General features: G+C 36.6%; 1 protein-coding gene across 2 annotated transcripts in view; it reads right to left on the reverse strand.

Annotated features, from left to right (window-relative positions):
* The window catches only part of ipo11 (importin 11), a 240467-nt gene that overhangs the window by 147414 nt on the left and 78983 nt on the right, over positions 1 to 14070 (reverse strand). For both annotated transcript variants that reach the window (XM_061900443.1, XM_061900433.1), the window contains 3 exons: positions 12445 to 12488; positions 9327 to 9417; positions 4178 to 4225 (listed from right to left, as the gene is read on the reverse strand). In XM_061900443.1, coding sequence (XP_061756427.1) covers positions 4178 to 4225; positions 9327 to 9417; positions 12445 to 12488 — 183 coding nt within the window. The remainder of the gene's footprint in view (positions 1 to 4177; positions 4226 to 9326; positions 9418 to 12444; positions 12489 to 14070) is intronic.

Below are 14070 nucleotides of genomic sequence, written 5' to 3' on the forward strand. Positions count from 1 at the left end.
TGGCAAGGGCTTCAGAAGCATGGAACTAACAGAGAATTTGAAAAAGGGTACAATAAGACAGAAAGCTGGGTACTAATAGACAAAGTGTAGAACACGCTACAGAAAAAAACGCCAATGGATAAACAGGACAATCAATCGAAGGCAAGATATGTTTAGATATGCTTACTGTTGTTACGTGACTCACTTTATAAAACTGTGTTTTTATTAGGGATGTATACCGACTGCTGGTATATTTTGGTACCTGTACTTAATTGGGTCAGCCTAAGAGGACCGTTAAAAATCTGGTACTTTTTTAAATCTAGCTGACCGTCACATTTGTCGCCGTCACATTCATTCAAGTGCCACAGCAAAGCATGAAAAAAGACACAGCGGAACAGTCAATCAGTCTACCTTTTACCACCCCTCTTACGGTCAAAGCATATGCAGAAGTAAACCACTATAGATTTACTTGTCATTGGAATCGCGGACGGAACCAAAGTTCGTTAAAAACAGAATCTAAATGTGCAAAGTCACGGAAATTGTCGTAATGTGACTGAGATTCTGTCATTGAGAGAAAAAGGGGAGACATGATGTTTATGGGGACCGTGCACTTGAAAAACACTCAACACCTCTCAAATTTGGCAAACTTTAATTCATTGGTACATTGTTATATTTCTTTGCATTTTCTTATTTAGTTTACTTTTTTATTTACTTACAATGTTATAAAAATGTTGACGTACTCCATGTTTTTCTTTCTGTCGTACAGATATTTTAAAATTGGCAGGTAAAAAAAACAAAGTAAAAATTATGATATTGAGATCGGATGATTTTTTTTTTCTTTTGCTTTTTTTTTGTTGCCATATCGCCCGGCCGTAGGATCTGCTAACTTGGACTAATCACAAATAAAGAAACAAAAATAATGAAGATGATAAAAATGGTTATAAAAAATGTATTTACACTAATTACATACAGTACCGATCGATATTTACACCGGTTTCGAAAAGGGATACCGATAATGATATCAGTATCGATTAATTCCTCCCGATATACATCCCTAGTCATTATGGGATATTGTGTGTAGAATCTTGAGGGCAAAAAAATATTCTGTTACATTTTAGAATAAGGCTGTGACATAAAATGTGGAAAAAGTTAAGCGCTGTAAATACTTTCTGGATGCACTGTATTTCAACTGAATTTGATTTGACATGGCAAAATGTTGCGTTTAATGATGGAAACACTATGTTCCATAGAAAATACGGAAAACATAACAGAACATTTTACATCAGTGGCCTAGTGGTTAGAGTGTCCGCCCTGAGATTGGTAGGTTGTGAGTTCAAACCCCGGCCGAGTCATACCAAAGACTATAAAAATGGGACCCATTACCTCCCTGCTTGGCACTCAGCATCAAGGGTTGGAAATGGGGGTTGAATCACCAAAAATGATTCCCGGGCGCGGCACCGCTGCTGCCCACTGCTGCCCTCACCTCCCAGGGGGTGATCAAGGGTGATGGGTCAAATGCAGAGAATAATTTCGCCACACCAAGAGTGTGTGTGACAATCATTGGTACTTTGACTTTAAGATACTCCTGTCTGCATCTTAGAAATATAACGTGCCTCCCATACAAAGAAAAATACATTCTCTCATCAGTACACAGAGGGAATATTCTTATTGACTACTCAACAGCAGCAGGTGCATCTGGCATTGGAGTGTCCTGTTCAAGGATACTTTGACACGTCCACCAGGATTGATGATTGCTGAACAGCCACTCCAGTGATGTGAAGTACGAATATCTCGCTTGGATAATACAAGGGCTTATTAAAACCCAGGCGAAGAAAAGTCCAATGTAACCCAAGATCATCCATCCATCCATTTTTGCTTATTCGAGGTCGGACTGCGTGGGCAGCAACCTAAGGAGAGAAGCCCAGGCTTCACGCCCACCAGCCTCTTCGTCCAGCTCCTCCTGGAAGATCCCGATGCATGCAGGCCAGCTGAGAGATATAGTGCGCCCAAAGTGTCCTGGGTCGTGCCAGTGCCCTGCTACTGTTCTGACGTGCCCAAAACACCTCCCCAGGGAAGCGTCCGGGGGGCATCCTGACCAGGTTCCTCCCAAGATAATGTTGTTTTTTTTTGTTTGGACAAGAGACCGTTTTGGCTGACCTCAATATTTACTGGAGAAGTTTGTATGTAAGATGATAAGAATACGTACTAATTTTGACAAAGATCAGGTTGTGGTAAATGTCATGATCTAGGATCTAACATGTACAGTGAGCACTTAACTTTTTCCACATGTGCCTCATTCCAGAATGGAATAAATGTATTTTTGTCCTCTGCAGAAGATACCGAATTTTTTTAAATTTTAAGGACAACGTGAAAAGTGTTGTTTTTTCTTTCATTTTGCAAATGTATTAAAAAACAAAAAAGTAAAACAATCCTAATGTCCTCTCTTCTTGGTTGTCCATCGAATCCGATGATGACATCCACTTATGACTAACGATGGGCTCTCTGTGACGCGCTGTGAATACTTTCCAGATGCACTGTATATTTGATGAATTAGTTAATATAGTAGTGATGTTTTTTAGTGTGACACCAATAACTACTTAAACACTAACTAGCCTATTTTACAAAGATATATCATATTAAAACAATAACAGAATACATGGCAATAAACTACCTTTTTCGTTTACACAGAACCCAATCAATGTGGGATATGTTGTCTGTCTATATGTGTTGGCCCTGCGATGAGGTGGCGACTTGTCCAGGGTGTAGCCCGCCTTCCCCCTGATTGTAGCTGAGAAAGGCTCCAGCACCCCCCGCGACCCCAAAAGGAATAAGCTATAGAAAAATGGATGGATGGATGGATTGTCGCAACCGTGTGTACTTGCACACGCCAAAGCGCCATGCCCCTATTTGGAAAATGGAGCACCATTGAGTGGCAATTTTCCTAAATATTTTAACACTGGCATTGTCACGTGCATCTGCAGAGCATGCTTCAGGTTGAACTACAAAACGCAGTAAAGATTAGGACCTCGTACCAAATTTGTGCAGATGCAGATTGAAGTGAGGAAGAGTTACTTCGCATTGATGATTCTCAGAGAACTATCCAAACAGCTCCGAAAGATTCAAATTAACACCAACCATTAAAATAACAGCCGCTGATGCAGCCATAAGGCCGGTGACCTTATGGAAACGATGAAATCATGCAGTCAGTGAAGCATTTAGGATGCAGATTACTTTAGGACTGCTGCTACTGTGGGAGCATGACGCCGAAATAATGTCCTACAAAGTGATGGCGGCAGGAATGTGGCATGCAGGTTTGTGCCTCTCACCGAAAAAAGAAAAAAAAAAGTGACCCTAAAGGGGTCTTGTGTAGATTGGGAACCTCAATGTGTCTCAGTCACATTTGCTCTTATTCATCCTGACTAACAGATGCCTGAGCACAAAGAGACAGACAAGACGGATGGGCTGAGGGTGCTGAAGCAGCCGCTTGGATTGTTATCACTGAAATGCCGCCAAAGGTGACGATTCATGAGAGGTAAATGGAACTGTCAAGAAAGTGGGGAAACACTCTTAATGGCTCATGGCATTTGGTTGAACAGACTTCTTCCAAACAATTAAAAATATGACAGATGCAATGTTCATATTTAACCATTTTTTGGGACTAGAATCCAGTGTTTATCAGATTCAGAATCAGAAATACTTTACTAATCCCTGAAGGGAAATTTATATGCTGACATGTATCTTTTGAGTTATAAAAAGCTGTCTCTCGGGGTTGTAAGATATTGTATATTTACAGTCATTTAAAATCCCTCAGTGACAAGTGAACAGATGGTTGTGGTTTACCAGCACCCAACACCATCATGTGTACATAACAAATCTTATAGGATTCACAAGAGAGCGAGAGACAGGTTATTACTGTGGGCCAGGACTAAAACACAACTGGGTGATAAATGTCAGCTCTTATTAAGAGCTTTTAAAATTAGCGTTATTATTTACTTATGACATATTAAACTGCTTTGGTGTTCACCAGTGCAATTATCTGCTGCAGTGCCCACAGCACAGCTTCATTATCAATTATGTCCTCTTTTTATTAGGACTGTCATTATGTAACTGAGATCCTAGTATCCATTTAGCAGGCAACCGTGACCTTCCACACTATTATGATCACTATGAAAATGTAAAGAAAAGCGGTTCAGCTTACCTGCGTCCTTCATTAGCAGCTGAACAGGATCTGACACATTTGTTGGGCCTGCAACACAAACACATTAAGTCTATCATTCCAGAAAGAACTTGTTTCCTCATTGATGATCTGCGTTTCGATAATGCAAACATTATTATGCAAACGTATTATCCCCTCCGTTACAGTTCATGTGCTCAGGTGTAAACACAGTAATTGCACTCAGAAAGGCGTCTGGTTACAAATACACTCTGGAAAAGTTTGGGATATTTATGTAATGCAGTTCTGTTTTGACAGACTAGTTTGGGTTTTGGGTCATTACTATTAATATGAGTAAGAAGTAATACTATCAACATGGGACAGAACACATTATTTGCTTTATGCAAGTGTTTGTTCATCCAACATTATGCTTTTAGAAAACCCTCTACATAAAATGGACACAAAAACTCTTTGAAAAACACACCACAGCCAGAGTGGTCCCCATTTTCTGCCCTGGAGTTTCCTAATTTATTAAGATAATAAATGTCTAGTTTCTAACACTTTGTAATTCTGTGAATTTTTCTGAATTGTAATTTCTAATTTAGAGCAAATTGGATTTTTTTTACGTTGTAGATTTATGTGAACATGGATGGAAGTGCTACTGTTCCACATATCCAAAGCTACTAGATAGGTTTCTCTCCAATCAACTGCACCTCTATTATAAAATAATACAATTATATGTAAGTCCTAAAGTGGAACTACACTTTTAGTGGAATTTTGCCTATCGTTCACAATCATTATAAGAGACATGACGAAGGATGTACTCTTTTTAATGCATTCTAAGTATGAAATAAATGGAGCCTACAGAAGCAGTTTTATTCTGCCTATAAAGCCCCCCCAAAAAACATCCAAATACCTCCATTAGGATTTATATATTGTATGTAAATATGTATGCAATGTAGTAAGGAGCACAATAATAATACATTTTAATATTTAAGTATTATGATAATTTTGATCATTAATTTAAAAAAATCACAATGTTTTTGTTTCTTTACTACTGATTATTACTCACTGCATACTTTATGAGAGCCAACAAATAATTCCACATCACTTACTGTATAAGGTCTGCTGTCAATAGGATGTAGACTACAAGGATGTTCATAAATTCCCATTTAGATGAAAAATGTCTCTTAATCCTCAATAAAAATTGGGATTGGGGGGCGAAGGGACCATTCGTCTTTTTGTGTCGTTCTCGCTAGTTCCCACCTATACGGTCCCCTATGAGGTTTCTCAGTGCCCATTGGGTTGAGTTTTTTCTTGCCCTGATGTGGGATCTGAGCCGAGAATGTCATTGTGGCTTTTGCAGCCTTTTAAGAGATTTGTGATTAAGGGCTATATAAATAAACATTGATTGATCGATTAATTGATATACATACATAATCTGTATATATTATATATGTACATATACACATACATATATAATATATACATACATATGCAATATGTTAATCACACGCTATTACTCACTTGCATCATTTAAATAATTTACAAAAGACTACAATATTTGGACACATGCAATTTGTCAGAATTTCTTCCAGAATTCATCCATCCATCCATTTCTACCGCTTATTCCCTTTCGGGGTCGCGGGGGATTTTTTTTAATTTTTTTACTTGTATGCAAGTCATTTAGTTGCTAAAAATTTGATAACAGTTTTATCCAAAGTCCAGTCCGAGTGTATTTAGGAATGAAATCTGCCAGGAAGCACACCAGTCAGAATCTCCATTGACCAGATCATTGACCGTGTAACAACCCGTGCCGCCTTTTGGGTAACCATCCGTGGTTATAGTAAAGGTGTATTTACTGTCAAGATAAATTGTGATTAGTCTGTTATTAATTTATTATCCTTTTTTTAATGCAATATTTTTTGTGATTAATCACATGAATCAACTTGATATTTCTGGCAGCCATATAACCAACAAAAATGTAATTGTCATTGAAACACAAAGGAAAAGTCGATTCCTGTAGTAAAGTGGTTCTCAACCTTTCTTCAGTGATGTACCCCCTGTTAACATTTTTTTAATTCAAGTACCCCCCAATCCGAGCAAAGTCTTTTTGGTTGAAAAAAAGAGATACAGAAGTAAAATACAGCACTATGTCATCGGTTTCTGATTTATTAAATTTTATAACAGTGCAAAATATTGCTCAATTGTAGTGATCTTTCTTGAACTATTTGGAAACAAAGATCTAAAAAATAACTAAAAACGTGTTGAAAAATAAACAAGTGATTCAATTATAAATAAAGATTTCTACACATAGAAGTAATCATCAACTTAAAGTGCCCTCTTCGGGGATTGCAATAGAGATCCATCTGGATTCATGAAGTTAATTCTAAACATTTCTTCACAAAAAAAGAAATCTTTAACATCAATATTTATGGAACATGTCCACAAAAAATCTAGCTGTCAACACTGAATATTGCATTGTTGCATTTATTTTAACACTTTATGAACTTACATTCATATTTTGTTGAAGTATTATTCAATAATTATATTTATAAAGGATTTTTGAATTGTTGCAATTTTTAGAACGTATTTTATTTTTTTTTAAATCTCACATACCCCTTGGCGTACCTTCAAGTACCCCCAGGGGTACGCATACCCCCATTTCAGAACCACTGCTGTAGTACATACATTGAGAAAAAGTTTCAACATTAGCTTATGACAAAATCACGAGAAGACTATGGTCACGTTTCGCACAAATTGTTTTTTCTAGGTTCTGTCACTTTTTTTTACCGGTCTGCTTTCTACCTCTAATAGTCCCTGTTGTACACTGAGCCCTCCAATCAATAGCTGACTCCTTTCAACCATCGAATTATCTAAGCTGCTGTCGCTCTTGCTTCGGTGGAATTCATTTCCACTCATGTCACTTGAAAATGAAAGCAGCGTTGGGAGGCAAGGCCGGAAGCAAACCTTACAAAAAACAAGTGCTTGTGCAATGACAATGTAAATTCAGGAACAAAACAAATAAACAGCAGCAGCAACACAAGTGGGGGGTGGGGAGCAGAGGGTTCTCGGGCAGTCAGAGGCATTTGTGTATGTGTGAATGTTCCTGAACAGGGGAGAGGTTTTAATGCTACACTGTCACCGGGGAGTCGAGGGTGCTGACAAAGCTATAGATTTAATGTTACATATACCGTGACCGCTAAAGGCACCATGAAAGAACCTATATGCTTTTCTACTTTATGAAATATGTATAGGCTTACAGGAAGGCTATATGCCTTGTACAACCCAGTTTTAATAGCAGGAAAACTGTGGCATACTGTGCATGTGCATCGATTAGTAGTAAGCGGGACATCTCTCTGATGGCAACTAAGAATGGGCAACAATTAGTTGATTTATTGAGGATTCATTTGCTTGTGAAATAATTGTGTTCAAATTGAAGCGTAAAGTAGTGTAGCACTTGGCTGCAACCAGCAGAGTTGCGGTTGTTCCAGTCTCAACTGGGAAATGCAGATGTCTGTTGTGGTAAAGCTCCTCCAAGCAGCAATTATTGGCTCAATGAAAGTGGTGTAGAAGCAGGAGGTCTAAACACTCAGAGAGAGAGACTCATGTCACTTCACTGCCGATGGACATTGAGTAAATTAAAATGAAGCCTAGTGAAGTTGGCATACAATATAGTGAAAATAGCACACAAGTATTTCTGCATCACTTTAACTGTGTTTTCATTCGCGACATTGACAGCAACCAGGTTGACATGCTCATATTCCTCTGTGCACACATTTCCCTCTATTTTATTATTTTTTCTGTGGCATGTGTGTTTATATTGAAACTTAAGATTAGTTTATTTCAGAGGACAATGCAATTGTGCTTACACATGGTTAAAAAAGCCAAAATTATCCAAAGGGCTAGTTTTCATCTGTAGTCCCCTGGCATTGATGTAAAAAAAAGCAGTAAAATTCCAACTTAAAAGAAAAAGAAAAGAAAGAGAGAGGAAAAGAAAAAAAGCACACAATACATATATGATGCGATAGAAAATAAAATACAACATAACATTTATCAGAGCATCAAAACAGGCTCATCTTTTAGTGTGGTTAGCTCTGTAGGCGTTGATAAGCCACATTTGAAATTTTTTTGTGAAGGCCTTGTATGTTGTGACCAGTTCCTCCTCAGGTACTGAGTTCCACACATTTGCACTCCTTACTGACCAGGCCGACTTACTGAAAGTGCTCCTGCGCAGAGGAATATAACAGTCACCTCTGACAGAGCATCGAGTGACACGCTCACGGCTGTTTCTTTGGCTGATGAACTCTGCCAGAGGATCTAGAGCCATTTCATGCAGTGCTTTATAGGTCAGTTTTAAGTCTGCCAATGTGTGAAGGCTGTCCCGGTTTAAAATACTGTATTTTTTATTGATGATCTTGCCTAGGTTTTTTATCCATAACTTTAATTTCTTATTTGTAAAATATTTCCAATGTTGTTGTTTTTTTTAACTCTGACCAGCCTGAGACCAGCTGGTAAGGCAATAGTTGAAGTGGCTGAAAATCATCAAATGCAAATACAATTTTGCAGTTTCAATTGACATTACATTTCGAATTACACAAATATTTGCTGGATTAAACTTCATTATTTTACACAATTTGCCAATATGGGCTATAAAGGAAAGCTCTGAATGTAGGATTAACCCAAGATATTTATTTTGGCTGACAATTTGTATTCTTTCTCCATTAATATGTATGTCTGGGTCAGATGACACTTTTTTTGTTTTAGTTACATACATGCCAACAGTTTTACAAACTTGGCCACAAGCTTGACTGTCACTCTGCCAGTTTTTGTTTTTATCTTGTGTTACAAGGCATATTTTGAACTAATTGCTTTTTGAAATGAAGACATATATGCGAAAAAAATATACTTGGGAAAAAAGAGGACACTATTTGACCGTTAAATGCCCATTCCTAATTCAAATAACCCTCTTATTAGCAAATGTTAACAGTGAACAGAATGTACTACACATAAATAGTGCCACTCCAAATTTTACTATGAGACTGGATTCAGCCTTGGTTTTCCGAAAAACGGCATAAAAAAACAAATAAGAGTTTTAGTAGAAAAAAAATGCTTACATATTGTATAGAGAAACATCGTAAGCAGGTGAGTAGTTTTTAAAAAGCAATTTGTTTTGAAGAGATTTTTAACTAACCTTTGAGATTCTGCACCATATCCAAAAGCACTGGTGTCAGCGTCTGGCTGTAGTTGTGGAAAATATCCAAGAATAATACTTCTGTACAGGGCTTAAGCAAAAACACACAAAGACACAGGCGAATTACAAGAATATCACAGATTTTCCTCGTTTTTAAACCCATATAGTCTTGTCTCCTGAGGTCTTGTGAAGCAGTAAGCAGTGAGGTACTGTAAATAAAATGTGTTTAAAAAAGGAATACAGTAAAACAGCATGTCTGTTTAACAAAAAGTAATAGTAATATTATAAGACTCCAGTAGTAGTAGTTCATTTGCTTTTAGTGCCTTGTCAGTAGACTGGTGCCTAAATATTACAAAGCAGATGACTCCTCTAAAAAGCCAATTATTTAGACAGATGAAGATACTGGGTCATTTATAATCAAGAGCTGCAATTCATGACCACGGAAGAAATAGTCGGACAGTGACATGCTATCCATGAGGCATCCTGAGCGATTCCCCTCACCATAGCATGACGTGACAAAGGTTAATAAGGTAGGATGTGCACGATAGTGAAAATTTTTCAGTGCTGCTGATGAAAAATAAGAAGCAGAAATACTTCTACTAACATGGACTTTAAGTATGTATGTAGATTGGATATCTGTGTGAACAAATATTAAGTGTGAGACATTCTGGTTACAGATAGAAAAATGGTTTCTCGAGCAGTGGCTAAGAATAATGGGGAAGTAGGCATAAAATCACCTTTTGATTTTACTTACTTACATCCAGCCCACTGTCGTCTATCTTTGAGCAATTACTTGGCTGTTTAATATACAGTGTAAATAGCGTGTAATGTACCAGTTTTTTTGTAAATATATGCATGCACATTTTTTTGTAGTTTTAATGGATGTTAATAAATGTATAGAAGTTGTACTTTGTTATTTTTTGTAATTGTAATAAAATATGCAACCTCAGTATTTTACTTTGTCTTCTCAGTACATGGTTTGATGGCTAATAATTGTTTTTGAGTTTATGGTTAATGGTTTAAGGTTATTTCAAACATGCGTACAGTTACAAAATACATCACAATTTCCAGTTTCTCTTGCCGCAAAGCTCAGTCAATCTTACCCCTTTTCCGATCCTTAGCAATTACTGACACATTCAATTAACCTCCTTTTCTCCAATTGTAAACAATGTACTCCAGCAATATTAAACAATACTGTTCTCAAAAAATAGGTTGAATACGTTGTAATTAGGGGACGGCGTGGCGAAGTTGGTAGAGTGGCTGTGCCAGCCATTTGAGGGTTGCTGGTTCAATCCCCACCTTCTACCATCCTAGTCACGTCGGTTGTGTCCTTGGGCAAGACACTTCACCATTGCTCCTGATGGGTCCTGGTGAGCGCCTTGCATGGCATCTCCCGCCATCAGTGTGTGAATGTGTGTGTGAATGGATAAATGTGGAAATACTGTTATAGCGATTTTGGGCTCCTTAAAAAGGGGTAGAAAAGCGCTATACAAGTACATGCATTTACCATTTAATCTATGATGATCTTCAGAATTATGTTCTCTTGTTGTAGAACTTTCATTTTCTGATGCACCTGCAGTATTTTCCTCCTGGAGAATCTTCCATTCTTGCCTCATTGCAGTTTCTTACTTAAGGAGCTTCATCACATATTCTTTGAGATCGGTTTGCTCTTTAAAGAGATTCTTCAAATTCGTCTTGATGTCCCAAAGCACCTTATTCCTCGTTTTTTGGGGTTTAGATGCTTTTTATATACTTTCTTGGAGGCTTCTCATATCTTCTTTGTGATCTGAGCTAATCTTTTCTATGATTTTTCACACCAATGGAATGTCTTGCCTTCCTTTGTGTCCTGTATGCAGAGACTCATTTGATCTAGCTTTTAATACCGTAGCTTTAGCAGCCTGCTTATGGCGGTTTCCTCATAGCAAACTGCAGCATTTTTTACCTAAATATTTCAACAAATCTGTACCTTGCGTCCATCAGAGATCAACTAGAGGTGTCAGCTCGTCAACTGAGATCACTGTGTGTGGTTAGAAACACTTTAAAACTGCTTCGAACTCTTGCTGCTTAATTTCCGTGTTGCTTCTGGCTCCTAGGCAACCACTTTGAATTGCAAAAGGAGCCGCTGGCTTGAGGCTAACAGCTCTTCCAATTCGCTTTTTCCAGCAAATATGTGCCTGTCATTCGGACCAAGAGCAGTTTAAAGATGCCAGCAAACACTCCTGTTGCTGTAATCACAATCAGTAGTCAGGAAATCTTTAAAATTCCAAAAAAAGTAAAATAAAAATAAAAACCTGTTGGAAAAAGGGTTATCTCCCGTTGAAAATAAATTATTTTCATAGAAAATGAAATAATAAATTAGTAAAAAAGTAAAGATGTCCTTAAGAAAAAGCGCCATTTTTATGAAAAGTGTAAGAAAATATAGAGACAGTATATTTATTTAGAACCTGATGCAAAGTAAAATAAATTATGATTAGATAAATATAAATATATTTCCACCTACTGATACATAGATATATTATCCACTATATACATATGGCCATAATATACAGTGGGATGGACTAAAGTTACACCAACAGTAAAACTACGCGCAATCTATAATAAATATGTTGTAACGCATCACACTTGCTGCAGAAAGGGAAAAGATAAGTTTAAAAAATGTTTTATTTGTGACAAAGGATACAAACCCTGTTCTCGTCTTCTTTCATTTCCTTAGGTGGCACTGATTTGACATACAAGGGTTTTGAGTCATGGAACCAATTGAGCTCATAACCTGGGGTATCACTATAGTATATACGTATTGCCTCCTATACTAGTTGTTTAGTTTATATTTATTAAAAACTTTGCAGTATACAAAAATAGTCCCCCCCTCACAGGGCAGCACTGCTGATATAATAATACAAAACAAGAAAAGGAAGTGTTTACGCTGCGAGTGGGAGTATGTGCTTCTTTGTAACAGGGAACCCTTCAGGACATTTAATATGATTAGGGAGTGGGGCTAACAACACCTAGACACGGATAATAAATTAGACTGCAGTTCAAGAAATCCACATGTGAAGAAAGTACAATGGTGGCTGTTACTCAATGATTCTGATTCTACAAGTTAATAAGAGTTACTTACCCGTAAACTATATTTCCATGAGTCACCACCCGTCTCCTCAACAGCTAAAAAGGAGAGAAGTAAGTAGAGGGTCAAATGGTGTTTGGCAACATGAAGATTTAACCCTAATTTGTAAAGTTTCTACTTTAAAAAAATTCATTATTCAAGCTCAAGTCTAAATAACCCTGACCCCACAGGTCTGATTAAAAAGAGTTTCTAAAAACGATGCTGCCTAATTTGGATACAATAGAGCAACTAATGGGCTTGTGGCTCTAATTAAGCTTTGTCCTGTTTTTGTTGCGTTACAAAAAAAAAAAATACAATGCCGTCTGTAGAAAAAGTAGGGCTGGAAGACTATGGCAAAAATAATAATTATTTTTGATTGAAATTGTAATCACTAGGGCTGTGAATCTTTGGGTGTCCCACGATTCGATTCAATATCGATTCTTGGGGTCACGATTCGATAATATATCCATTTTTTCGATTCGATCTGACTCTCGATTCAAAAACAATATTTTTCCGATTCAAAACTATTCTGTTTTCATTCAATACATAGGATTTCAGCAGGATCTACCCCAGTCTGCTGACATGCTAGCAGAGTAGTAGATTTTTTTTTTTTTAACTTTTATAATTGCAAAGGACAATGTTTTATCAACTGATTGCAATAATGTAAATGTGTTTTAACTATTAAACGAACCAAAAATATGATTTATTTTATCTTTGTGAAAACATTGGACACAGTGTGTTGTCAAGCTTATGAGATGCGATGCAAGTGTAAGCCACTGTGAAACTATTGTTCTTTTTTTATTTTTATAAATGTCTGATGATAATGTCAGTGAGGGATTTTTAATCACTGCTATGCTGAAATTATAATTAATATTGATACTTTTGTTGATCATATTCATTTTTGTTTCACTACTTTTGGTCTGTTCTGTGTCGTGTTTGTCTCCTGTCAATTGCTCTGTTTATTGCAGTTCTGAGTGTTGCTGGGTCAGGTTTGGTTTTGGAATTGGATTGCATTGTTATGGTATTGCTGTGTAGTGGTTTGTTGAATTGATTAAAAAAATAAAATAAAATAAATAAATAAAAACATTTAAATTAAAAGAAAAAAATAATCTATTTTTTAAAAATGAGAATCAATTCTGAATCGCACAACAAACAATTCGATTCGTATTCGAATCGATTTTTTCCCACACCCATAGTAATCACAATTAAATACACGGTTATTCATTAATTTGAAAAAAATTGTATTTATTCTACCAACAAAACTCAACTTTAATTATAGTTTAAAAAAAATGGATATAAATTAGTAACAGATAAACATCAAAAAGTAAAATGATAGCAATAGTAATAACAATACAATTAAATAACAATGGCAAAATAAAAAACAAATACATTCAGTTTTTTCAGTTTTGAAATTCCTTTTTACCTTTAACACTTATTTTACCACCATACATGTCAAAAAATCGTCAAATTTTAGTTGAATACATATTTGGACACATTTGACCAGTATTTTAGGTCTACACATGGTTGTGTAAGTGCTTTAAATACATTATGCTTGTGTAAAGTACTTTTTTGAAACCTTTATTTTGTTAGCCCAGTCAGACCAGATGTGGCGCACCAGACTATTATTGTGAAGGTGGGAAG

This window comes from Nerophis ophidion, linkage group LG01 (assembly GCF_033978795.1).
Source record: "Nerophis ophidion isolate RoL-2023_Sa linkage group LG01, RoL_Noph_v1.0, whole genome shotgun sequence".
Taxonomy (NCBI): Eukaryota; Metazoa; Chordata; class Actinopteri; order Syngnathiformes; family Syngnathidae; genus Nerophis; species Nerophis ophidion.